This window comes from Clytia hemisphaerica, unplaced genomic scaffold, assembly GCF_902728285.1.
Source record: "Clytia hemisphaerica strain Z4C2 unplaced genomic scaffold, Clytia hemisphaerica genome assembly, whole genome shotgun sequence".
Taxonomy (NCBI): domain Eukaryota; kingdom Metazoa; phylum Cnidaria; class Hydrozoa; order Leptothecata; family Clytiidae; genus Clytia; species Clytia hemisphaerica.
The window spans coordinates 4,045,227-4,072,861 of record NW_027104101.1 but is presented as its reverse complement, the minus strand read 5'-3'; the positions used below and the strand labels follow the sequence as shown (position 1 = coordinate 4,072,861).

Sequence of the window (27,635 nt, the reverse complement as noted above, 5' to 3'; positions counted from 1 at the left end):
TGTTCATTGAGATTGTCTGGTTAAGTGACAAAGATTAAAATATACTTTTATTTGAATCCCAGATGCAGATCCAACCTCAATAATGTGTAAACTAAATCCAGTCCAGACCGTCTGTCCGTGTATGACGTATGTTGTCCGTGTATGTTGTCCGTCCTGAAACCAACAACCTTTCTAGGCAAATACTGGGCCTAGTAAAATTATACATGGACCAGTCCTTGACACTCTATTTCCACATTTTAGCATTTTGTTGAGAAAGATTTTGGCTTTAAGAACATAGGCAAAAAACCTTCAATAATTTAGAGAAACAAAAAAAGGTCTAGCTATCTGTGTCTAAACTTTTAAATCTGGTTGAACAAAAAACGGTTGGTTGAAACCTCATCACACATAAAATCCATTGACTTAAATAACAACTCCACACTTTAAATTGATAGAATTCTATTAACTTACTAAGCAGAGTTCTGAAAAAGGATGGCAGACATGACATGACAACAGTTCTTCCCAGTTCAGTTTAGATTTTTTGTTTTCTTTCTGTTGTGTTCCATATGAAAATTTCGAAAACCCTGGGTCGTCCTGTTCCGTGAAATTTCGTTAGAAACGTTCCGATATTTAGATTTTTGAATTATTAAGCAGCTCGACGGCACTATATATTTTGCGGCCGAAAACGTCAAATCTCTTTTCGGGGTAATAGGTGGTAGGCTGCACTTATCCCCTACGTGGTATGTGGTTCATCGAGTTAAAGCCTCGATAAGGGACTAGAGAAGGTAAGAAGCTGTTGAATGGGAATAAAGCCTACTCATTTTCCCGTCCAAAAGCGTGATCCGCATGTTTTTCATATACAAACGCTGAAGAATATTTTTTGGGAAAAAGTCACTCTAAGGGTGGCAAAATCCCGAAGGGCTAGAGGCGAGAGAAACCACTTGTTTCCCATCCAGAACGCCCGCACGTAGTTTTTACACAAACGCCGAATTGAAACTAAAATCTATCGCTTGATTTCAAAAAATGTAGTCCTCCAAAACAAACCAAAGGAACCACTACTAGATACAATCCGTCGTTATGATTGGCGCGTTCTTCTATGTGCGTTTTGAATAAGTAATAAGTGGTTTCAATTTCTCTTGCCTGAGAAGGGTTAAAGTTTCGCCTCTAGCCCCTCGGTCTTTAAACTCAATGCCCGTCACCTCGCAAACCTAGTATTAGCCTGTACCACCCCGCCGCTACGGGCGTTTTTTATATTTTGAACCGTAACAAGACGAACTTCGCGTTATCTTTTCAGTCAGCGAAGAAAAGTCTGGTACAGGTTAACCTAGTATATGCAATAGATGTTTCGATAATGAATCCGTGTTAGGAAGTAGAAAACGAAACTTTCGGTTAGGCCCTGCTGACTTTCTTTTTGGTATAATTTCTTCAAATTGTTACAATACAATAAATAAAAACAAGGACCTAAAAATAGATATTGATAACGATATCTTTAAAAAAATGTTTTGGACATTGGAATAGTAAAACATTTCAGTTCATACTTCTAAAAAAACTATTATACTGAACTGCAGTGATAGCTAAGACAGGTTGATTCTTGAAATTCACGGCAACGAAGTCACGATAAAACCATATGTTACACATCTTTTTATAAGAACATCCAAAGTTTTTGGGGCCTTCGGATATTCTTTATTTTCATCATTGTGAGGTTTTTTCGCATTTTCCTAAGAAATTGGATGTTTTAGGGTCCCCAAAGCCTTAAAGTGTTCTTAACTTGTACTTAACATTTCGGCCATCGAAACCTTATGTTCTTATACAGTGTAATTGAAAGACTGAAAAACTTCTCAAAAACTTAAACCTTATAGAAAAGTGGTTCAAGAAGCGACTACCCAGCACCATGAAATGTTTCAGTTAAAAAAAAGACCTTTGTAAGTTGGAGAAAAGACTACGTTCTACATTACTTTTCCGAATTTTCTACCAGTCAACATTTGGAATCCAATGTTCAATATATATTCTCACTTCCAATAATACGCAATTATTTCGAGACAATCCGTTTAAAACATATCTTCTAACGATAAACTGTGAACGGCAGAATAAAGTCAATTATATATGCACATGTTGTCCTTTAAAAATTGTTTCTACGACGAGAAATTTGTAATAAAATCTTCCACGTGAGAACTCAAGGACATTTCTTTTCGACGATGGTTTTGCCAGATTCTTCGTATTCTTGTTTTGAGACCCACATTTGTTGGAATGATCCCTGAAAAATGGAAAATGTACAAAATGATGTTAAAGGTTTTGTATTTAATTAAGAGTGATATCGTTTGCTGACTCATCAAATTTGGCTCACAAGCTTTTTCACATTGGATTGAGACGGATGTGGAGTAAGATTGGTCAGAAAGAGGAAAAGGAAAAATTTCACTTATATCAGCATAATATAACAATAGGAAGACACTGTCCTGATATGAAATATGTGTCTGATATGAAACGTGAACACTCATATGGAAAAATAAAACCTTTAAAGCCTGTAAAGACTAACATCATACATACTTTTTTCTATATGCATAACGTTGATAAGTATATATTTTTGAAGTCTTTTCAAAACAAGAAATAGGGACATTCCTAAAACTTTCCTGCATAACACTGCCAGGGTTGTATCACAAAATTTAATGTGGTTGTTTGTACGTAAATGGTGTAAGTAAGTCGCTAACCAATGAGGCGAGGATAGATCCACCAATCCATGAGCTGTACCTTCGTTCACTGGCTTGGTTGTTTGACACCAATTTCAACCTCATGTTCTGCAAACAAGAAGAAAGTTGTGGAAGAGGGCATAATGAATTTCTGGTTTGTTATTTTTGATTTTTTGATTCATTTGACTAATCTGTTATTTTTTCTACTTTTTAGACTAGATAATGCTCAAAGAAATGAGCGAAAGATCTTGTAAACCTATGGTGTTTTTCCCTGTCTGAAGAAGAAAGTTGTTGGCCATTTCTCTTGATTATAGGGGTAGTGTCTAGTGATGTGCTTTCTCTAATAGCATTGTTATTGGGCAGGCGGGATCATCGAGTTTAAAGCCCCGAAAGGGCTAGAGAGGAATATTCAATCTTTCTCAATAAAGAAAAACGAAGACTTAAGATTTGCGCCGCATTTATAATGACGGATTGAATCTGGCCTCGTCTTTGTTTTTCCGGCCTCTTCTTTGGGTTTATCTTTCAATCTAGTGTCGTGTGAAAACCACGCAGGTCATGGTTTTGTTGCTTCGAATCTAGTTGAAAAGACCAAAGCGGTGCGCAAACCCGGGTAGATTCTCTAACGGAGCCATGGCCTACGGAGTGATGCTATTTATGCACTGAGTATCAGAATCTGCTCATAGATTAGGAAAAGTGGGAAATAAAATATCGAGGCGCTAACTCAACACCTATAACAAGATTATAACAAAGAGCGATGTTAACTAAGTTAAGTTTCCTTAATATAAAGAACATTTCTTCTAGTCCAGTCAATAATTGTAGTAACTTTGAAAGGTTACATACTTGTGTAGCCGGAAGAAAATTTTGAAAATCCATGCTATTTTAGGCTTGCGGAAAACAAAAAATAATCAGGAATAATAAACAAATTTACTTCAAAAAGGAAGAAAAAAATATCCAAAGACGAAAATATGTTTTGAAGCTATTGAATAGTTGGATTTATTCTGTTTTCACACTGTGGGGAGTTGAATTTTTGACATTCTCGATTCAAATGATTTTTCAAGATATTGGCAGCATAGAAAAAACAAATTTGTTGATACATCTAAACCTTCCTTCCCCGCCCTCATCTCAAAGAAGTTAGAAAATGATTTATGAAGTCTTGAAAACATATATGAGGAAGTATAGAGAGGTCAGGAAACTCGTTTTTATGTTGCTAGCAACTAGGCCAGGAAAATGATTTTTCTGTTGCTACCTACTTGACCTATCTACATTTCCCTGAAAAACAAGTTATATTTAGTGGATCCCCGTTGTGTTGTTTTGTATCAGTATTTGATGGTTTTATTTAACACACCTCCTCTGATTTATTTTGAAAATCAGATCAAGGAGAAAAATCAAAAATTGTTTTTCCTAAGCTATCGAGAATTTTTTCCTGACATTTTTCTAAAAACCTTGAGATGAATAAATAGAAACAACTGATGATAAAAATATTCTTATCCATTATTAGAATGTCGAAAAGTAGAGCGTCGTTTACGAGTGTTTCTAAAAGACCATGTTCAGACGTTACGGCTCCGTTCCGTTCCGTTCCGAAACGGTTCCGAAACAAGTGTGAACGTCAAAATTCGAAACGTCAAAAAAGAAGACGTTACAAAGCAAAACAGATCGAAACGGTTTCGCTCCATTTTTTTTCATCGGAGCGGAACTGCTCCGTTTTCTTGCTCCGAAACGTTCCGAAACCAATATGAACACACTCGATCCGTAACAAAAATCATACCGAAACGAAATGGAACAGTAACGTGTAAACATGGTCTAAATTTGACGGCGACTTTCAATTTCATCGTAAACGGGAACAACTTATTGAATAGTAGAACGTCAAATTAGAGAACGTTAACTGTAATCTCCTTATTTCGCAAAAAGAGGTTGTTGTTGTTTTACTAAATAAACATGGAACTGTTTTGCAACCGGGTAGAGGATTATAAAAGACAGTTTTTAGCGAAGATAACAAGAAACTCAGGTCAAACAAGAGTAGAGTCTCCTCTACGAAAGATTTATGAACTGATTAGTAGCGGCTACTTAGACCTTATATAATTTTCGATTTCAAACTGTTTTTAATATTTCAAAGGGCCTTTCGGGGAGAAGTTAAGGTCAACCTTTGGCCAGTTATTAATATTAACTTAAGTTAAAAAAATGCCGGTTTTGTACTCATTATCAACGCCAGCCCGTATAGTAACTTTTTCCCTGAAATTTTTTTTAGTTTTCGTTTATCATTTTAAGCCTTATTTTCGAAATTTTTCAAGCCATTACATTCTCATTCCGATCCACCTTTCCAAATTGCTATATCAGGGTGGTTGGTTGGCTTTGCTTGCACACAACAAAGGAATAAAAAATATGTTAAATACACAGGTTGCAGAATTAAAGTTTGAAGACAAATCATGCTTTTACTCGAAATATTTATGTGCTTGTTACATGACATTTATTTCTGATTGGTTCGAATTTATAGACACTAATAAAGTAATCAGCTGTAAGTTGTAAAACAAGTAACATGGGAATAAAATCACGTAAAGATTTTTCGAGTAATCACATGTTTTGACTGCATTGATATAATTTTGCAACCCGTGTATTGGAGAGAAATAGAAATTTGAATGAGTCCCCCACACTTACATTCGGAGTTTTCTGTAGAAGTTCACGGTTGAGTCGCTCAACAAATCCGTTGACGAGAGTTGATCCACCGACTACGATGACACTGTTATATAAACCCTTAAAAGAAAAGTTAAGTCAATCAATAAGTAGAAAATGATTCAGAATTAGGGGATAGAAAGTCCGTAAAAACTGAGTTTTCGGAAATGTTGTGACTTTTGAATTTTGTAGGTTTGTAGAGCGCCGACTTTTGTGCTTTTGTAAAGTAGATTGGGTTGATTTGAGTAACCCTTACAGAAGTCTTTGAAGCATAGAAAGTACCCTTATCCTACGTTTTACACAGCAACTCTCTTGAAAAAAGTAACAAAAAAACCAAGACTCGCCTCTGGGAGAGATAGTTCTTCCGATGAATGGAACAGGCCATATCCAGGACTGCATTCACTATCCTAGGATAGGGAAATCTCTGCCAACTCGTGCTCGCGACACATTAAGCTGCTCGTGTAAAGTAACTATACTCGAACGACTCAGGAGGACAGTGTATCCTCTCATGTGGTCGATCCTGACAAGTAAAGCAATCGCACCAAGAAGCCAATCATACCTCCCAACACTCTTGTATCAGAGCATGGTACCCATTTCTCTCCTCACATGGCATGGGTTGACCCGGTACATTCACTTGCCAAGTGAATCACAACACCGAGTGGGAATCGAACCCTGACCTTCTGAACGGAAGCCAAGACTGATAACCACTACACTACTGTAAAGAGTTTAAAGTCAATAAATGATATGCACCATTGCAATGTCTTCCATTCCACCCAATAGCTGATTGGTTGAAAGTGATATATTGACTGCTTTTACGTCACTTCCAACGTGACGTAATGTCAGAAGACATTGCAGTGGTGCATATCATGAATAAGACTAAAACGTGAAACTTCAAGACTTATTTTCAACCTCTTTAATATTTCTCATCACTTTAATCAGAGTAATTTTCGCGAACTTGCTGACTCTCGAAATTAAATCTACACGAATTTTTAAGAATGAGATATTCAGTGTAAAATCTATTTGTTATTTGTAAAGAAAATTTACGTTTTTAGGGTGCAATTTTAAATGATTTTTGGCTGATTTGCGAAACCAAATCCACGCGGAATATTTTAAAACGCTTATTCGCGAAAATAAAAAAACCGAATTTCGTCATTTTTTTGGTCTCCCGAAAATATATTCGACTAAAGTATCACACGACTTAGACTGCCCACATCCCCGCAATTGATTTTGATATAGTTAATGTGTTGTAAAATATTTCCATATTGTACGAGCAAATGTCTGATAACTGGTTTATCGGTGACCCAAAAAATGCACTTTTTGTGTTGGAAAAAAGCGCAGGGCACTTTTGTAGCAAAGTGACGTTAGATTGCTGCTACCGCTACAATGCAACAACATCTTTTCGTCAATTTATATTTTTACATGTAAAATACAAGATATATTGTACTCTTTTTAACCAATCAAATTGCAGATATTTTTTGGATCGCCGATAATAAAATATATCAGAGAGAATACGTCCAGTCTACATACAACTAGAATTCTTGTTTTTATCCTTACCGTTCGAATATCCATATCACACATTCCAATACTGGTGCTGATAACATGTGGTGCTCCTAATAATGTCGTGTTCTCAAAGCCCTGAAGTTGCCAAGAAAATAATAAATCTAAATAACTCGAACACACACGAGAAACACAAATTTATTCGACATAGTGGGAAACACCCCTCTGACCCCCAACTAAAAAAAGTAACCCCACCTGCTTACTTCCACCTAAAAATTGAGGACTACTCAACCCCTACCTTTTTGGGCAACCCCCACCTGAATTTATAATTTCATCTTTCTCTCAAATTTCAAAAGTTTTTATTGATAGATTTAATTGAAACACCCTCACCAGAGTTATATTAAATTTAAAAGTTGTATACTTGTATACTTGTATACATAGTTGGATATTTTTCTTTTAGGTTTGGATTCTTTTTTGTTTGCCTGATCCTATTAGTAAGTGTGAGGCAGCTGTGTTAAAAAACTCCACAACCCCCCACCTAAAAATTTCCACCTCCACCTGTATAGGGTTATCCCCACCTGATTCAAAAAATTTGAAAATCGTCAAGCCCCCAGTGTGCCAACTATATTTTCGAGGCAGCCTTATAGGCTAAACAATAACCTCCCAACATTTTCTTTTTCAAAATTTGGAAAATAAATGCCAGAACGTAAAGGTACCAAAGGTACCATTTATCGCAGTGAGACAAAGAAGAGATTCTACGTACCTTAATATTGTTCATATGCGATGTGTCGAATAGCGTCTCACTGATACGGAAACGATCCACACCGATAGGTTTGTTGAAACCGTTTGGAAATTCGTACAAAGCGCTCGGCACCACGTCCAACTCACTTGAAAGAAAGATTTCAATAAGAATTACAATGTATCCGGGAAAAGACGGAATTTATTTTGTATACTTTAAGGGCAGAAACTATCGCGGGCAGAAACTTTCGCGTTTTTCGCGATTTTGATCCGTCTTCGCGAAAGTTTCTGCCAGGTAAGAGATTATTTTGTTAAATTGTTTTATGAGTTTTGTTACCAAAAAAGGCAAATTTTATATGAATTCGCGAAAGTTCTACCTGTGAAATTTCGGCTAAAACCATAATTCGAGAAACTTAAATTCGCTAAATTTCGCGACTTTTTAACTTCGGGAAACTTTCTGCCCTTAAAGTAAATCAAAAACCTCAATGTTCAATCTGAAGCGGTGAATTTTCAAAATTTTCGTTTTAATTTAACTTCTTCTATAACTCGTGTCATAATGGGCTATTCCATTTATAAAAACCATACAGGGGGGTGGACGAACCTTTTCAAGCCGAAAAAAAATTATTGAAAATGTGTAGTTACCCCCTGGAAAATGGCAAAATTTGTAAAAATACCCTTGAAAAAATTCTTTTCATCCCTTAAAGTGAGGGTAGACGAACAAAATTAGTCTTTTAAACCCTGGAAATTTTAGAATAACTTTTTACCCCCTTGGAAAAATGAAAAATACCCTCTGGGAATTTCTCTCGGATTACCCCTTGGAAATGTTCGTCCACCCCCTGTATGGATATAAAATGGAATGGCCCAATAATCATTTTAACAAGAGTGATTTTTTTATCTCAGAAAAAAAAACGTGCACGAAAATAAAAAAACGCTTCAAAATTAATGAAATAAAGGTATACTACATGCTCTCATTAAGTATATCGCCTAAAAAAATATTGTATAGAAAATGGAATATCGTGAGAAAAGAAAGTTGATTTTAACTCGTTTTGTTCGTACATTTCGCAACTTGTTTCTTTTTGTTTATCTATCGTTGTGTAGTGTATGTAGCCCTTAGTTCCCCTTTAAAACGACTTAGAAAACGTCAAGCGTTGTAACCATACTGAACTTTTTATATAAACCCTGGAGGAAGTTTCTCAATTCCGGTCAAGTAAAATCTTTTTTCGTAGTTTGATCTTTTTGAAAGTGGTACACTAATGGTAGCACTACTCAATAGTGGTATAAATACACCGAGAGCGCTAGATCTACTTTTACTAGAATACTTTTTGTGATGTACCGCCGTTTTTAACAATAATGGCTTCTTTGCGGGTACCCACTGACCTTTATATATCCCTGGACCAAGCTATATCCGCCATCTTTGATCGCAGTTTTTTTGGAATTGGTACTCGAGAAGAAGCCATTGCAATGTTAAAAATTAACGTCAAATGACTCTACATCATCTTCACCGCTATTGAGTAGTGCCGCCATTAGGGTACTACTTTTCAAAAAACTCCGATAAAAGATTTTGCTTGGCCGGGATTGAAAAACTTGGTTCAGGGTATATAAAGGTCAGTGCGGGTACCACTTTCAAAAAAACTCCGATCAAAGATGGCGGATATAGCTTTGTCTAGGCTTTGTCGGCACTACTCGATAGCGGTGTAAATGCATCGAGAGCGCTATGTCTACTTTTCCTCAAATTCTTTTGATGATGTAGCGGCGTTAGACGTTAATCTTTAGCATTGCAATGGCTTCTCCTTGGGTACCAATTTCTAAAAAAACTCCAATCAAAGATGGCAGATACTGCTTGGTCCAGGGTTATATAATGTAAAGTTATTGATTATAAAACCAAATTATAAAAATTATAAAAAAGAAAATTTCATAAAAATTTGTATCGTAAAATATTTCATAGCTTTAGCCACCATATTTGTTTACATTTTGTTTACATTTTGCATAGCTTAGCTACCATTTTATTTTAGTATATTTTGCCAACTGAGGTCATGCTCTCAAACTATGTTGTTTTTTTGTTGCCTTGACAACTTGGTGCATCAAGTGTATTTAAGGCCTAAAGGCATTCAGCTTCTCACTTGACTCATGACAGCCATGGAGTAAGGACCTCAGCTCCAGACTTGAGTCACTCACAAGTCAATTCAAATAAATATAAACTCAATTCATTCAACAACTGAAGTCAAGTCACAGTCTCAGTTTGTTTTGTCTCTCACACTTACCTGTATGGCCACACCTTCACAGTTTTCATTCATGGCCTAACTGGTAAGTCAGCCATCTTGTTTTTGCTTTTTTCTTTTCACATTTAGGTTAAGTTAGACATAGACATTATATATTTATATATTCATAGCTCATATTCAGATTTTCATATTGTATTCATGGTCTACTTGACCTCAGGCATTCTGACTTCTGGATTTAGCCATTTTTCACTCATTTTTCACACATTTGGACTTTGTCGTTTTTGCTCATTTTCGACTTAGCCTCTCACAAATATTTAATTTTTCATTTTCAATTATCAATTACTCATGTACGAACTAGATATTTATTAGCATTCATTTCATTGTATTTATTTAGTTTGACGGTATTGAAATATCAATTCAACAATTTCAATCGTTTGAACGTGACCATATGCGGTAAACCCCACATATAAAGGTCAGTGGTTTCTAAAGGTCAGTGGAAGAAACTTACTTTCGAACGAAAGGTGAATCTGACACTTGGAGGACTGATTTCTGAAAGTCTTTCATCACCTCCTGGTAAAGAAAATCAATGAGAAAACGTTAATGGTGAGATAAATACATCTTGCCTTATTGCACAAAAATAACTAAATCCATTCGCTCTAAGACTCTTACAAATTATAAATAGTTGAAAATAATGATTCAGAGCACTATATAATATTAGAGATTAGAATTATGTTTTTTTTAATGAAGATGAAAAAAGGAAAAGAACAATTGGAATTTATCATCTGTTGGTGCTACAATCATGGTCATAATATTTGAGAAAAAAGGGAAATTCCTACGAAATCTTATAACCACAAACAATTTGGAAGCGCTCTAAATTAGGTTGGAAGGGTAGAGTTGCAACTCTGAGTTTTAACGCTAGATTTAAGACTTAGCAGCTTAGGATCTAAGGATCCAAAAGTTCGAGAATGGTCCAATAGGGCGACTTTCTCGCTCGAACTCCAAATTTCAAAAAAAAGGGGAAATAAGCTAAATTCTCATTAGATTTTGACCATGATTGTAGAAGCTTCATTTTTGATATGGAGTCTTCTGATGTCAGCTATATAATTATTTTTCACAAAATTGAAATTGCATTGCATCGAAAGTTACAGCCTCTACAAGGTATTTCAACCCTGTTTTTTTCACTTCAATGACCCTTATTCTAGAAGCTGTATCTTTTGACAAAGTATTTTACCCTCTTCATGAACTGTTTGTATGATTCGGTGAGTTCAGGTAATTCTCTTGCAATGTATTTCGCTGCTTCGCTTTCTTCAACTTCTTCCTATAAAAAATCAACAATTCACAGAAATCCATGTTTGATTGTTCGTGTTCGGCCTTTCCTTCATACCCCAGTAGCTGCATAGGTCTAACTTATATTAATAAGAGGAGACCAATTTGATTAGTTGTTTTACGGGCCCGGCCGAGCCTGAAATTTCAAAAATCAAAATTAAAATAAAATTCATTTGGTAGACTGCCAAATTTTCAAAATTTTGATAGTTTTTTCAATAGTTTTGAGAATTTTATGTTCAATTTTTCAGTTTATCTATGGATTCAAGCTTTTTGTGTCTTTTTATTTTCTATTTCGCATTTTTGTCAAGATGTAGTAGTTTTTACTGCCTTTTTAGTAGATTTTAAAGGTTAAATTCTACTTACTTTTTTATTTTATTTTTTCGAATCTCAGTCCTCAGTTTTGTGGTTTGCTCTCAACTGTTAATGCGCACAAATATAGGTATAATATAAGTCGTTGATAACGTTATTGATACGCTAATTCATAGATTGCAAAGTGGTATAAAGCCCCCCTATTTACCGACCCCATTCTGTACTGAAATTTTATCCCCCCTTTTTTTACAGAAAATCCATTTCGAGGGAAGCTGGCCCTATACACCACCAAAATGATCAAAGTACAAAATGTACGAGCCAAAACTTTTAAACTTTAATTCTATTGGTTTGTTGGTTCTTTTTCGCATAAAATTCTCATTTCTTGACAGAATGTTTGATTGGTTTGATTTATATATTTAGAAAAATTCAAAAAAAAATAGAAAAAAACGTATAATTATAAAAATATTAGTCCCTTCTTATGTTTCATCTTTATTTTATTTAGTATTTTCAACACTTGCTCTCCTCGAGGTCAGATCTCTGATCTTCACCATATATTAATATAATACGCTTTTGTGTTTTGGTGGTGCACATCATGGCATGAACCCCCCCCCCCCAGCCCGCAGGGGGAGGGCAACCTCGTTCCCTGCGCATTATCAGCTTTTTTATGCTTACTGATAGCGCTAGATAATACCCTGGCATTGGCTGGTTTTCGAACGCGCAAGATTACGTAATTCAAAAACAAAACGTCAGATTTCATTCGTTCCTGGGTTTGAAACCATTGCATTGCAGTGTAACTTTGTAACGTCAGATTTTTTTATGACGTATTGTTTTGAGAAGTTCCCCCTCTGAGAGGGGGAACTCGCATCAGCCAACACCAAGGTATTCTCTGGCGTCAATCAGTAACGTAAATAAAGCCTGGGATACACGGGGACGAGGTTGGGGGGGGGGCTACAACCAAAATCTTCCTGAAAAAGGCTGGGGGCTGGATTTTTTTTTAATTTCAGGGGGTACCTATGATCTCTGGGGGTATCTAACTTTTATGCGGTAAGGTCTGGGGGCTTGGGAACTATATTTTATCTTGCTTTTATCTAACTATCATTATTCTTTTTAATTGAAAAAATATACAATTTTTTCATTTCTTGACATATACTCAAGTCACAGGGGGTACCAATCACAGGGGGTACCTACTAACGTCTGTCGTTTGGGGGTACCTAAAATTCAGGGGGTACCTATTTTCTTAGGGGGTACCTAAACCCCTGGTCCATGCCATGCACATTTTTTGGCAAATCTTGGTACCCCCCCCCCTATATAAGGGCCCCCAAAGTGAAATGTTGGTATTCCCCCTTTTAAAAAGAGCCAGGGATGAAAACTATGTAATGGTTGTAATCCATACCTTTGATTTGACCATATAAGCAGGCACCACGTCCACATTCCAACTATCCATCAACTCCAAACACTGCGCTGTCAATAGATCACCTGCTAATGGCGATCGGATCACTCCTAAAGATCAAAAGAAAGTTTTTCACAACTGTATAGAGGTGTCTTTCAGACTTTGGCAAAGATATGTAGCCCAACAAAAGCCTCTTATTTATGGAAAAAATATTCAAATTTGAAGAGATGGATGTTTACAGTTGTTTACGCAAATCAAATGTTTTCTTCATAATGGCAGAAGTTACGTAACCTCTAAATGTCGGTGACATACTTTTATTGGTTGTAAAGAGAGTCAGACTAAATTGTGGGACAGATTGTATAAATAAGTATAGTAGAATCCATATCATTTTTGAGCGTAGCAAGTTATTAAATCATGAAGCTTTGTGTCATCTTTTCTCCGCGGAGAAAGAACTCTGGGAAATCAAAATGAATAAGTTTTGTTCCAAGTTTCGTTCCACCGTAAGGCATCGAGTTCAGCCTGGGCACCTTGCAAACTTACCTTTCTGAAGTACAAAACCATCATGCACTGGAACAGCACTGGTGTGAGTTGCACCAGAGTCTACAATCAATGATGTCGATCTGCCGTGAGCGAAACAGGAAAGAACAGCATTCTTACACAAGAAAAATGCTGGAATATTGTATTTCTCGAACATTAGCTCTGTTAGTTTTTCACGCTTCTCTTTGGTGTTCCACTGAAAAAAAAAAGAATTTCAAGTTAATCAAGGGCTTAAACAACATGAACAAAAAATGACTGAATAAGATTTTATGTACCAAAATTCATCAAGATTTTGTGCTCTTTCAATTGGCAGTCGGAACCACTACATGGAAATGGCAACTATTGCCTTAACAGGAAGTATTTCCCCAAGTGGAAGGTGAAAATAAACCGAAAAGGAAACTGTTTCCAGATTGAAAATTTCATCACTTTTCTGTTTCCCGTTTTGGTCAAGAACTTTTCCTCGTTCCCGAACGGGAAATAGAAATTTGTAAACAAAGCAAATTTTTGTTTCTCGATCGAGAAGAAGTTTCCAAATAGGGAAGTTTTTAATTGGGAATGGGGAAAGTAAAATTAAGAAGCGATTACCCGGTGGATTTCTTAACTACCCGGTGAAAGGTATTTATTCACCCTCTTTTACAATAGGCATCAGTTATTTACCTTCCACGAGCATTTCCGGAGAACGCAGAGGTCACATTCCCGATCGGGAAACTTCCTGAATCGGAATCTCTATCCATTTCGGGAAGTTTTTCATCTTCCCGTTCGGGAAATATTTCCTGTTAAGGCAATAGTTGCCATTTTTATGTAGTGGTTCCGACTGATTGGTAGGGGTCAATTTTCATTTTTTGGAAAAAAGTAGATCTATTCCTGTACATTAGGTACTCAGCCATTACAAAATCTAGGATGCCCCGAAAAAAACTTTCTCTTCCCAGTTACAGATAGGAGAGTGTCTAGATCTCTAGGTGACCGTAGCGCAAAGGTAGAGTATTCGGTACAATGGCGCAAGGTCGTGGGTTCAATCCATGGCCGGGTCATACCAAAGACTTCGTACTTTTAGTACTTGATACGATTCTGCTTGATGCTTAGTAATAAAGAGAAGGATCAAGGGTAAGTGGAGCAATCCAGAAAGAGTGGCGCCCTCTCCTACCTTGGGATAGATAGCTATCGAAAAAGGAGCCTTCGGGTCGCCAGCGACTGTGGAGATGGAAAGTCAAACTTACAGGAGCTTCGGACATGAGAACTGGATGTTGGTCAGCCGCATCACGTATATGGTCTTTGTAGCAATGATTCAATAGTTTCTCTAACAAATCCCAATCGTGTATCATACCGTCTCGAACGAAATTCACCATCTCTTTGTTAGCTAAGGGTAGGTAATGTTGTGGGTCGAAGTGGTAACGTCGGTTCGCTGGTTTCGTCGTTTCTGAAAGACCAGAAAAGAAGAGGGGATCAAAAAATTGGCGAAATTAAGGTTCAATCCATGATAGCCACCACTGGAGAGTCTTTTCAGAACTTTTAAAATTTTCCGCCCAATACGTCACTTAAACAATAGAAAAAGTGACGTATTGGGTGAAAAAAAAAAACCAGAAAAGTTGCATAATTTCGTGAAGTCATTGCAGTGGTGCATATCATGAATTATCTGGATATATGCACCACTGCAATGACTTCAAGAAAGTCTTTTTGCTATCTAATCAATTTTCTGTAGTAAAAGCGACGTAATTCCAAAAGACATTTTGCAGCAGGTGTGCATATACTGAATAATAAGCGTTTCTGAACAATCTACTGTTCATTGTGTCCGAAGATCAGACGCTCTGGAAACCCAGTTTGGAGTTTAAACCAGCAGGAAAACCCCGAGGAAAACAGGCTTTGTGTCCTGCATTTTAAGTTTTCTAACACCCATCCACCTTACCCTCTTCTCTCCCAGTCTCCCTGTGAGAGGGTTGGTAGAATCCTACTTTCTACATGTTTACAATTAAGCCTGCGTTCCTTGAGTAGTACTATGTACCCTAGAGTGTATACGTTTATCGCTTCGTAATCACTCTGTGCACATTGTCTGTTTGATAAAATTATTCCCGTACGAAGACCTCTGCGATGAAGTATGATTTATGAATAGCAACACTTCTCTCATCGTCTCCCCTCTCTCACCAACACTCCATCGCAGCGGTCAGTTTGAAAAGCCTCAAATGAGAAAAGACAATGACAACAGACCATCTACAGCAATGAATTTTGAAATTAGCCGTAGATACTGGGTTTGTGTAGAGAGAACTTGAGTAGAGGAGGGATTCATTCTTATAACGGTCGCTTTAGACCCTATAGAAACAATGGTGATCCTCTTTTATGTGTCATTTAAATCACCAAAATCTAAAGCTGCCCCTTTCATTTTCAACAGGGGGATGAAAAAATGTTCTTAACATGTTCTTATTTTCACCATTTTGTGAGTATATTTGTCCATTTTCCAAAGAAATCAAGCGATTTAGAGTTCGTAAATCCTTAAATGTTCTTGATATTTTTGCTACCGAAAGCTTACGTTTTTACATAGTTTGTTCTTATAAAATGTGTGAATTATGACATAAAGAACTTTTTCACCAACAAATTCATACCGTTGTCGATATCCATAGCTTCATTTTCTTTAATTATACCGATAGTTGAACAAATATCACTCTAAGAAAAGAAAATTGCAAAAAATAAAAGATTATATTATTATATTCTTCAAAGGGAATCCAGTAAAAATGACACCCGACTTTAGCAGCTTTGCAGAAAGTATTTTCAAGCATAAACTCAACATAACAGTTTTAACCTCTGAATGATAAACACCCCCATCTTTATCAAGAAATTCAGCTTAACAGCACGGAATATGTTTTTGATAACGTTGCGGTTTAGGGTAATTTTTACAGGTTTTATTTTTACATAAGTGTTCCCGTTTCATATCAGACACATATTTCATACCAAAAAAAGTTTTTATTGTGCTGATATAAACTAAAAATGTTTTTTCACAATTCACATCCGTATCAATTCAATGTGAAAAAAAAACTTGAAAATAAAAATTGACAAGTAAGCAAACGATATCACTCTTGTTTAAAAAGTAAACCTTCTTAATTAAGGAGTGTTCAGACCTTAGGGATATCTTCACCAGCGAAGCCAACTCTGGTCGAAGATGATCCGATATCAAACACAACTGCTCCAACCTCATCTAAGGAGAAAAAGATCGAATCACATTATTCATAGTTGTTCTCAACCTCGTTCCCTGTGTATTAACAGCTTTTTTATGCTTACTGATAACGCCAGATAGTATTCTCTGGCGTCCATCAGTAACTTAAATAAAGCGTGGAATACACAGGGACGAGGTTGATTTGTTCATTGCAGACTTCTACTGGAATTATTAGCTTTTTTAGCGCAGGTGAGACACCAGAAACTGTAGTTACAATACAGAAACTAATTAATTAATCACCGAGTGTGGAAACTAGACTTCACTCGTCGGAGCTGGTCGGAGCATGACATTATCAATCCCTCGTGAATTTCATTTGTGTTCCAAAGCGTGCAATGCTGTTTTCACTACCCCGGGTAGAACTTTATTTCAATTATTATTTGTGATAGTGAACTTTCTTAAATTTATGATACATGTTTTTCTTAAGCATACAAAATTTTGAAAACAGACTTCGAGATGCTTAGGTTGAGGGCTTGAAAAGGTTGAAAAATACTTATAAGGATGCTTATATCCCAGGCAAAACTTTAGGGAAATTTCTGAAAATCCGTAAAATCCCAGCCAAAAAACTGGCAAAATCAGAACATATTTTTGTAGGCTCAAAATGTTTAAATTTTTGTCATACCTGAGTCTAGACATGCTTATGATCAAACATACAGTGAAAAGAAGAAATGTATACTTAGTATTAAAAACTGTTAAAGATTATTAAAATTTCAGGGCATACCTCCTCCATAGAGCCCTCCACTCATAATGGCGATGTTTTTATTTTTATAACTATAGTATTTTTATCAGTTGTATCTCTAAAAAAGAGAAAATAGATCAATTTAGTCATTGTGTAAGAAAAGTTGACAATAAAAATAATGGAAACAAAATGTACAAAATTTGAATACATAGCAATTCATTTCAAAATGTTTTCATGATCATTTTCCTTAAAACAGAAGTTCAGCGTTTTTCTTCAATGGTACTTATAGCCCCTCCCCAAAATTCAAATATTTTTCACGTAATTATATTATCCAATGGCAAGAGTACCAAATAAGTTATTTACATTCCTGCTTGATAATTACAAATAAAAACTTTAGTAATAATATGTTATAAAATCAAAATAATTGTACATAAAAAAGTTATATGATGCTATAAAGAGAGTGCCAATATGGACAAAATTAATACGAAAATTACTAGAATCTATTTTTAATATTGATACTTTTAAGCCCAGACATGTACAATGATAAAGGTTAACATCTTACATCATAGGAAAGTAGGGAGGATGTTTGTACATGTCTGGAATATCATGGACACTGCAAAGAACCGTGAGACTCTGTTTACATCAGAAAAATTTCTCTGATTTTTTTTAATTTGATTTAATTGGATCTCTAAATAGAGTCCAGTCAGAACAGAGTCTCTAAAAATTAGCTCCTAGATAAACCTTAATTCAAAATTTTATTCAATGAAACATGATATCATGGTCAGACCATATCAAAAGATTCAGAATGCCATCCAGGTTGCATCTCTAGATCCTTATCTTCACATTTATGCAGTTAAGAGTTCAGTAAAAGTACTCAAATCTGATTGAATATAGTTATATTGGCTTTTAAAGAGATAGTGAGATGGCTTGATATACTTGGCTTACAGAAGCTGTCCGTGGTTCTGAGTAAATGCTATAAAACATTTTTCCAAAGTGGAGATATCAAAATTAGAAATTTCTTAAGGTTGACATTGACATTCTATTGTTTTCTTATACTTGGAGTCAAAAACTTGTAACTTAATTATCTAGACTTTGGAAAAAAAGGCAAAAATATTTTGAGGTTTGCCTCACGGCAATAGAAGGAATCAAATTGCAAAATATCTCAAACCATCTGATTACCCCTAGTGGAATTTAAAAAGTACAATCTACATGGAGTCATCGGGAGGGGGGTTCAGTAGCAATTGTGCTAAAAGAAGACATGGCTCAATTAAACCATCGCCAACTGTTTCTTCAAGTGTTGGTCTAAAACATAAAAAAAAGACTGTTGTGAAGTACTTACTGAAAGGAAAATTGATTTAGGTTCAGAGTTGACAATTTTGGATACAAATCAGCATCGGAATGTGAGCTAAACAGATAACGTCTTCTATGATGTGGACATTTTGCTTTTTTCGTCCACTCAACCTTTTCTTACTACCGAGTTTATGTATGTGTGTTTTCTGCAACGGAGGCGGTAAGGTTCTATACTGTCTAAATCCTGACTGAATGAAGACGACGGTAAATCAGCACTTTTACCGTCCTCGATTTTGCGGGTCAAAACTTCGGGCTATTCAAAATCGCTTCAGTCACTTTACCGTCCTCAAAAGTGCAAATACGTAAACTCGCTATTAAAAGTCAATGGCCCTTAATTTATCCCTTGTAAAGGTTTTTAGATTGTTTGTCCCCTTGATTGGTATTTTGGATCTGAGATATCAACGAGAACCATTCTGTAAAGACGAAAATCATTACCTCAAATCTTCAAGCAATTTGTCATCATTTTGCCTGCAGATTTTTGTCACTTTTTCAAACATCGTTTGACCCATTAATTCTTTGCAATGCCTTAAAAGAAGGAGATTATCATCATAACAACATGAAATTTTAGATAAAAAGTATTTTTTAATAGATTTTTCCAAAGTAAAAGGCCACGAAAGCTCTGTTAGACAATACATATTAACAGTGGTTCTATTTGGTCTATTTTAACCAATTTGAGGACTGTATGACTGCTAAGAATCAATGGGCCATTCCATTTTATATAAATACAGGGCGTAAAGACCTTCAGGTTTTAGTTAGTCCACCCTCACTTAAAAGTATGAATAAGAATTCTCTCAAGGGTATTTTTGCAAATTTTGTCCTTTTCCAGGGGGTATCCACACATCTTATTGAATTTTTTCTACTTTAAAGCATACTCAGTGCAGCTTTACTGCAAAATTATCACCTTTTGAGAAAATCGCGATGCCCAATCTTGAGATCTGTCCTGTGAGCCTCTTCAAATAGCTCATCACCTAAACAAATTTAAATAAATAGAAGTGAAAAAATTTGATATCAGTACGTTTGCCAGCTAAAGTTTGAGCAAGATTTTCAATCTCTTTTGAAAAAGACACTTTAATTGCATTTTGTTTTTGTGTAATTTAATTTGGCAAGCCAAAAATTTGTGTATGGATTTAATTTTGTGTATCACGATTTCAAAAATTTCTAATGGATTCGCAAATTTCCAAGATAGTCAAAGATTGTACAGAAGACAATAAATAGTCAATTCAAAAATTAATGATTTTGAAGATTAGGACGGAGCACATTTTAATGAGATTTGATTTTTCGATAGAGGCAAAAGTTCGCAAAGAACACAAAAATTACAAAAATTCAAATAAATTATATTTCAAATAATTCTTACTATCTCTTGTCCCTCTTTCAGCTTCTTCTCTTGCATTCTGGATGACCGAGTTGAACTCCTAAAAAGAGTAAAGTCTTTATGAGTGAAAAATATTAATTAGTTGTTCAAGCTTGGTGACCACTGAACAAATTGTAATATATTAATTTGTGGCAAATCCAAACGTGTTTGTGATATAGTCGAACGTGCGCAACGCACTGGGCTCAACTTCAGTGGCTTCAAATTATTCATAGGCCCAATTGTAGACCCCCAGATATTTACCCAATGAACAAGTGTGCCAAATTTCAACCAAATCCGACCATTTTGGAGGGCTGTAGGCTGCTTCAAAGCTTTAGCCTCGTTTTGGCAAAAAACTCGTCCCCAGGCCCCAAAAATCAAAAATTTTGAAAAATGAAAAAAATACCCCCAGATATTCACCCAAGGAACAAGTGTGCAAAATTTCAGCCAAATCGAACAATTTCTGAAGTCTCCAGGCTGCCCCAAAGTTTTAGCCTCGTTTTGGCGAAAACTCGTCCCCAGGCCCCAAAAATCAAAACTTTGAAAAATGAAAAAAACACCCCCAGATATTCACCCAAGGAACAAGTGTGCCAAATTTCAACCCAATCGGACCATTTTTGAAGTCTCCAGCCTGCCCCAAAGTTTTAGCCTCGTTTTGGCGAAAAACTCGTCCCCAGGCCCCAAAAATCAAAATTTTCAAAAAATGAAAAAAACACCCCCAGATATTCACCCAAGGAACAAGTGTGCCAGATTTCAGCCAAATCCAAGCATTTTTGAAGTCTCCAGGCTGCCCTAAAGTTTTTGTGACAGACAGACAGACACACACACAGACACACAGACACACACACAGACATTGTCAGATTGTAGCTCAACTGAAGTTGAGAAAAGAGAAAATAAATAGCTGTAATAAAATTTTTTAATTCTCTATTTTTTACTAGGCGGAAAAAAAGAAACAACAATATTTTGCTTCTGACACATGTATCATTTTTTGTAAATAGGTATTTGCAGCGAAATGATATTTTTAAATTGGACACCCAGCTTTTTATATCCTGAGGAAGGTATCCTAAAACAATGTGACCCTGATATATTTTACATTAATGTGCTACAATGGATGGCAAGAAGCAGTGATCAAAGCAAGGTTTGTCATCTGAGACGGAAAATGTATTTTACAAAGCAAGCTGGTACATATTATTTTCTTGAATTTTGGTAAATCATGCAGAAATTTGAGATGCAAAAGCCTCTTTATATACTTCATTGAGACGAAAATTTGAAACAGAAGACTTTAAACACTGAACAATTTTAAGCAAATAAAAAAAACAAGTAAACAAAACATCAAAATATACTTCATCACTGGATTCGCATTCATCACTACTCTCTTCCCCACTATCATCCACACTCTCCACCTCTGAGGATGAAGATTCAAAGTCATCCGAATAATCATCCTCCTGCAGCTCTTCAAAATCGTCAGCATATATGCCTGTATCTTTAGATGTTAGTTTCTTCACTTCTGCTGCAACTGCTGAGTCTAAAATAAAAGAAAAGGAGAAATTAAAATGTATTTGTATAGTGATGTAGTGATGTAGTGAGTAGCTGCAATGTTGAGGACAACGAAAGCCGTTTTTCAATAGTTGTCTTTTAAAAGGTAATGTTACTCTTTTTGTTGGGCTTTTTCGTCGATTCTCGTTTCTCTTCAATAGCTGAGCATTGAACAGAAGGCAAAAATTACAGGTATAAAGTATTGTCGCGCGGGAAGAGGTTGTACACGGCCCTCTCCTGGCGCGATAAGCGAATATTTATTTTTATGCCCCAGGCGTTTAAGATCTGACCCGCCGCTAGAAGACGGGGAGGACTTGAATGTACAGTGGAATTCAGAGTGACAGTAGAACAAAGTAAACAAGAGTTTTTCGGCTCGTGCGTATTTATTTTAATTCATCCAAATGATAAAGTAAAGTTACACACAATAAACAAACAAATTTAAATGTCAATATTTCACCTGCGTCCAGGCGTTGCCGCTCACTGCAGTTTATTGCGACTTGGGTTTTATTATTAACTCTGCGCAAGAACCCCATAACTCCGCAGTTCACCCTGTTTGATTCACCACCTGTCTCATCCAGGTACTTCCCTCTACCAACCTTACGGTCCAGTCTCTAAACGACTCTCCTTTAACATTCTTTGTGGATGCGCATGGCAGTCAGACCTGGTCAACGGGGTCCACTTGTGGAACCAGGCTAACCTAGGTCTGATGGCCACGCAATCCGTGATTCCTGAATACGTCTTGTCCGGATATTTTTATCTCATGCATAATGCATATTTAAAAATATTCAAACATACAAAATTCTATTTATAAATCCCTCATGACAGTATTGGGTAGGACCAAACTTTGTGGGAGGAAGCTAGGGGTTGGGTTGAGCCCAAAAACATTATGATATACCTTTTGCTTCTTTAGGAGTGGTTACTTTGCTATCCGCTGGCTTCTTTGAAGCTCCAACAAACCTATGACATAAATGAGGAGAAGATCAGCGAGAAATAGAAAATCTTCTTCATTGAAGAGTTTTTTTGTTTTGTTTTTTTTGCAAAACTTTGGATTTTAATAGAGTAAATCAAATTGCATTCAGTAGAAAAATTAAAATAATGTGAGCTTACTTGTTTACATTTTTTTGTAGATCTTCACATTCGACTAAAAACTGTTGCAAATATTTTTGTACAACTTCCATATTCAAAATTGCAGATGTACTAAGAAAGAAAAGTGAAAATAATGCTTGAAAAATGTTAAGTGTGGACTTGAACCTTTACATCAAAAATATATTCTGCTAAAGAATTGTGTGTATGAAATATGTGTAAAGATCATGTTGTATTCCTTTTTTGAGTAAAGTAAGTATAACAAGCAACAAGCAAAAAGGGGAAAGCTGTTTTCAAGCAGTCAAGTTAACACAATATGGCAATGTTTCCCTTTGTTTTCAAAAAATAATTGGTGTGTTTTATACCTTTTATACACTATTATAGCAATGTTAATGGATTCTCTAGCTGGCTTTCATTAAATAATTGTTGTGTTTCATACCTTGGCCTGTTGTCAGGGTTTCTGTTCAACATTGCATCAACCAGTTCATGGATACTTGTATCATACTTCAATGGTAAACTCTTAAAAATGAATAAAAAACACCCATACTCATACGCTGCTTTTCTACTCACAATGCATAAAACTATTTCATGTCCTATTATCTCATTTAATTTCCTTTGAACTTAATGGCCAATCGAGGCCTAGTAAGCAGAGGTCGCCAAACCATTTGAATAAGCAAAAATTTCTGTAGTTTCTGGTTGTAAAGGGTACCGCAAGCTTAATTGTTGCTTTCCTATTAATTTTTCAAACAAATACCAAATTCTTTATATAATATGATATCCGATATGTATAAATATTTTGGCCAAAATATTGTTAGATCCCAGTTTAAAGGATGGGGTTCAATTTATGTAGGATTATGATGCAAAAAGTTTACCTTGTATTCTCCCTTGACAATCTTATAATATAGCGTCACAATGTTGTTGGCCAAAAATGGATAATTCAATACAGCCATTTCATACAGCAAGCACCCAAGAGCCTTTAAAAAGAAATCTATAAGCCTTAACTGTTGAAAAAATACAATTTACAATTTAAAGTTATTTTTTCAGAAATAATTGAACATTCCCTGTTGAGCAGGTTCCTTTCTGTTCCATTGGGCTAGGTTCTGAAAGGCAGTAAATCCCATGGGGATATATTAAAGCCTTTCAGAAATAAGCTGAATTCGATAGGGGTAATTGATCTATGTGTATGATCCTAAAATTGCCTAAATTCCAAGGGTTAGGTAAAAAAGGGTTGGACTAAAAGATAGATACTGCTAAGAATGAGTTTAGATTTGAATCTCAGATCTGGCTATAAACAAGAGTCTTCTAGGGTCTGATAAAATCATAATTAATATAACTTAGCCCCTACCCAAATGTCTGCTTTTGAACTGTAAGGCATATCTTGGCAAACTTCAGGACTTAAATAACAAGGAGTTCCAATCGCTGTTTGAGCCATATCAATGGTATTTTCCATCACTTTAGCAATGCCAAAATCCCCTGAAGAAAAAAATATGGCACCAAGGGTAATAATAATAACAATTGAAGATAAAAATCTAGAAAAAAATTCACAATCAAGCTGCTAAATATTATAAATTGTGAAAATCTTCCGATTCCTAGTTTCTTTCACTTCTCACTATGTCATCTTTTTACTATCATGATTATTTTTTATATTCTCTGATAGGAAAAGAGTATTGTTGATTCATCAACACATTAGCTTCTTTAGTTTTAAAAACAAAAACTCTGAAAACCATATTACCTCAAATAAAACACCCCTTTCTTTTGAGCACCCTCTCAAATAAACTCCTCCTTAACTTAGAGCAATTTCTGGAGGGGATCTAAAATCATTATGGGCACCTTACTTTAATGTTGAAATATGAGCTACCATGTAAGCTGAAAGAAGATCAGGATGCCAAATATTACATTTTTATAAATTGACGTCCAAAATTATATTTCTAGTTGATGTTTCTTTTTTTTTTCTTCACTTGGAAAGTAGCTGCCAGTCTTTTTCATAAATTCACCTAAAGACTCACCTAATTTAGCAACACCTTGTTTTGTTAAAAATACATTTTGAGTTTTGATGTCTCTGTGTAGAATCTTTTGAGAATGAATGTATTGAACCGCCATCACAACTTGAACAAACCACTATATTGAAAAAGTAATGGTAAGCAAGATGAAATTAATCATCTTTTTTTATTTTTGTTACAACTAGTGCACACAAAAATATTACTAGCAGTATAGTCGATAAAGGACATTGTCTTAAATCTTTTCTAGGAAATACCAAATTACTTGTGTTGTAGTTTCCTGGTATATTATGCTGAAATAAGCAATAACGTAAGCAAACCATTTAGTTGGCTTCACCAAAATATTGAAAAACTGTGTGTTGCAGTATTTTTAGAACGTTGTCTAATTAGGACTGGGACTTTGGGTTAGGATTTAAAATCTTTGCTAAAAAATTGATTTTAAAAAGTAACTCAAATAAAAATTTTGATTATGGCATGTAAAATTTTGACCAGCTTTTAAAAAAGAATTTTCGACTTACTTTCATCATTACAGCTTCTGGAAGTGGATTCTTTGCCTGCATAATAAAATAAGCAATTAATAAAGAAAAAAAATTAAGTGAAATCCAGAATCAATGTCTTTGAGACTTTTTCAATTATGTTACCTTCAGGGAATACATTTTCGCGGGGATTATATTTTGCGAATTTCGCCTTTTTCGTGAAATATAATCCCTTGCGAAAATTAAAACTCTCTTAAATGATTCTCCATTACTTGAATCTCTCTATAAATCGAACAAATTTTCATTCCTCGTAGCCATTTGAGTTTATGGAGACTCTACTGTACACACAAAACCTCGTAATCAAACTATCGAAAAAACTGAAAATCTGAAAAAATTCGCCAATTCGTGAAATTAAATCCTCGCAAAAATTTATAGTCACAGTTAGTCGCAAAAATTTGTCCCACAAAAATTAAATTATTTTGCGAGGGAAGCTGTCTCCCAAAAATTAGTTGCCGCAAAAATTAATTCCCTTAAGGTAATTTAGGCAGCAGACTCTAGAAGACTCTAGGATGCCAAACACCATTAAAATATAAAAACATTTATTAAATACTTCTCTAGCATCAACCACTCGGTCAAAAATACTTCCATCGTCACAAAAATCCTAGGTAAAGAAAAAAATTAGATTTTTCAATATTCTCAATATTAAAATATCATGAAGAGAATTAAGATAGGTGTCCAATAGCAAAAAATAAGTTTGTCACAAGTACTATCTACTATCAAATAAATTCATACCTAATAGCTGGAATATAAAATCTATCGGAATCTTTTTCCTTTTCTTTTTTTTCAAAAGAGTAAAAAGATAAAGACAAAGAATAAAATTATTTGTTTTAAGGCAGTCACATCGTATGTCTGGATTCATCTTTTGCATTAAGAAAGATTGTGACAATCTCATTTTTACCAGTGGACACCCAACATAACACAAAAAACTAAGACATACCTTGGATCATGAACATTTCGAATATAATGAGCAGCTTTTTCTTAAAAAGGTATGACTAGTAGGAAAGATAATATATTAATTTTACCTGCACAATATAAAAGAATTCTTTCTCTGTGTCAAAGAAATAACTTCTACAGGTCACAATGTGAGGGTGTTGTAAAGAAGACAATAATCTGGAAGAAAATAAGAGGAAAACGACCAGTTGCGATCTACTTTCAGATAAAGTAAAGATAACATCATAAGACTAGAACTAAACCTAAAAAACTTCATGAATTTTCCAGAGCCTACTTACTTTGCCTCCTTTAAAACATTTTCTGTTGTTTTTGATCTTCGGCTGGGGTCAAGTTCAATCTTTTTCATGGCAAAATATCTACAAAGTTAATATTGAAATATATTACTACATAAAATGAAGCTGAGTTTTGAGACTAATTTTTCCCAATGTGGAGAGTCATATTTTTTGTATTTCTTTTAAAAAATAAACCCTGTTGAAGCTTTCAACTTCAAGAGCTACTTATCCTGAAAATAACCACTCACCTTCCATTGTGCTTGTTTTTGACCAAAAAGACTTGAGCACAACCTCCTTTTCCAAGAAGTCTGAGCTGATCATATGCTCCAATGTCATCCTCACAATTGCTCATTTGTAATCATTATACGTTTTGCTCTCTTTAAAAAATATTTAATAACTTTTAAAACAGACATTATGAAACATTTTAAATCACAAAGACAAATACAGTCAAATATTTACAAAATGGTTTGATTTACAGGGTGGTTTGATTGATAATGGAGAAATTGTGAGCAATCTGTATATTTTCTGTAAATTGTGGAGAGGTCTTAGAGGCTAAACGTAAATTTTATAGTTGGTTTGGAGAATGCAACAGCCTATTGAATAACAATACTCTGCATACATAACTTTCCCTCATCCAATGAAAACATGATAAATTATAATTGTCTCTAGGTAACTGTGTTGTGGATTAATTACATAGTGTCCTCCCCCCCTTTATAAATGGGGGGGAAACCAGTTTTCCAATTTTGAATGGGTGAGGGGGGGAAATGAAAATTTGAATAGTAAAGGGGGGAAAAAAAGAGGGGGGAAAACATCGATAGTTGGCAAATTTGGTGGGGGAAGTGTGAAATCACTTCAACTTTATCTCAGTAACCATGGTCAGTCCACATGATATCAAGTGATTAGATCATGATTGAAAAATTAACCAATTTTCGTTCTACTTTGTCTAGTATTCCTTTTGCAGCAAAATTTTACTTTGGTTGATAGCAAAATTGTTTTATGGGGTTGGTAAAGTTCACCTTTGAAGATTTGAGAGTTTAGAAGCACATTTTGACAGACTTGATCTTTAAATGGTAGATCAGGAGGTAAAGATCTTGATGAATGTTTGTACTATCCCCATGAAACTTTCCAAAAACCAAGATTTCATTATCTTAGTGGGCTCATTTTCTGTTCATTCTTAAGCAAAAATTTTTGTTTTGAGCAGCATTGTCAAGATTTTTAGGATTTTAGAGTTAAGACTGACTTTGAGCTAGCCCTAATCTTTAAAAGAAAGGAAAATGTTCCAACTTCTGATAAATTCTTGAACTATCTATAGTATGCTTTCACAAAATCTAGAATCAAGTA

At 35.2% G+C, this 27,635-nt stretch overlaps 2 protein-coding genes across 2 annotated transcripts; both read right to left on the bottom strand.

Annotated features, from left to right (window-relative positions):
* Positions 1 to 1,884: 1,884 nt before the first annotated feature.
* On the bottom strand, positions 1,885 to 17,341 carry LOC136813146 (actin-like protein 6A). The gene is made up of 13 exons (XM_067069675.1): positions 17,264 to 17,341; positions 16,451 to 16,527; positions 15,938 to 15,998; positions 14,561 to 14,760; positions 13,347 to 13,539; positions 12,810 to 12,916; positions 11,013 to 11,099; positions 10,290 to 10,351; positions 7,588 to 7,711; positions 6,882 to 6,962; positions 5,313 to 5,408; positions 2,682 to 2,768; positions 1,885 to 2,230 (listed from the first exon to the last, which is right to left on the bottom strand). Exons 1-13 carry the CDS (start codon positions 17,286 to 17,288, stop codon positions 2,150 to 2,152), a joined length of 1,281 nt encoding a protein of 426 aa, XP_066925776.1. The 5' UTR covers positions 17,289 to 17,341; the 3' UTR covers positions 1,885 to 2,149.
* An 85-nt stretch (positions 17,342 to 17,426) lies between these two features.
* Positions 17,427 to 26,688, bottom strand: LOC136813145 (serine/threonine-protein kinase Nek4-like). The gene is made up of 16 exons (XM_067069674.1): positions 26,543 to 26,688; positions 26,301 to 26,378; positions 26,094 to 26,181; positions 25,622 to 25,672; positions 25,054 to 25,089; positions 24,545 to 24,656; positions 23,884 to 24,011; positions 23,411 to 23,512; positions 22,978 to 23,057; positions 22,563 to 22,652; positions 22,351 to 22,412; positions 21,263 to 21,444; positions 19,926 to 19,983; positions 19,473 to 19,539; positions 19,007 to 19,096; positions 17,427 to 18,523 (listed from the first exon to the last, which is right to left on the bottom strand). The coding sequence occupies exons 1-16, from the start codon at positions 26,644 to 26,646 to the stop codon at positions 18,427 to 18,429; spliced, it is 1,425 nt and encodes a 474-aa protein (XP_066925775.1). The 5' UTR covers positions 26,647 to 26,688; the 3' UTR covers positions 17,427 to 18,426.
* Positions 26,689 to 27,635: the final 947 nt, after the last annotated feature.

Coding starts and splice junctions, on each gene's coding strand:
- LOC136813146 (XM_067069675.1), bottom strand. CDS start 17,288: ATGAGTGGAGGGCTCTATGGAGGAG. Junction 15,999..16,450: donor CTGGTGAAGATATCCCTAAG/GTCTGAACACTC, acceptor TTCTTTTCTTAG/AGTGATATTTGTTCAACTAT. Junction 2,769..5,312: donor TTCTACAGAAAACTCCGAAT/GTAAGTGTGGGG, acceptor TCTTGTTTGCAG/AACATGAGGTTGAAATTGGT.
- LOC136813145 (XM_067069674.1), bottom strand. CDS start 26,646: ATGAGCAATTGTGAGGATGACATTGGAGCATATGATCAGCTCAGACTT. Junction 22,653..22,977: donor AACCCTGACAACAGGCCAAG/GTATGAAACACA, acceptor TTTCTTTCTTAG/TACATCTGCAATTTTGAATA. Junction 19,984..21,262: donor AATGCGAATCCAGTGATGAA/GTATATTTTGAT, acceptor TACTCTTTTTAG/GAGTTCAACTCGGTCATCCA.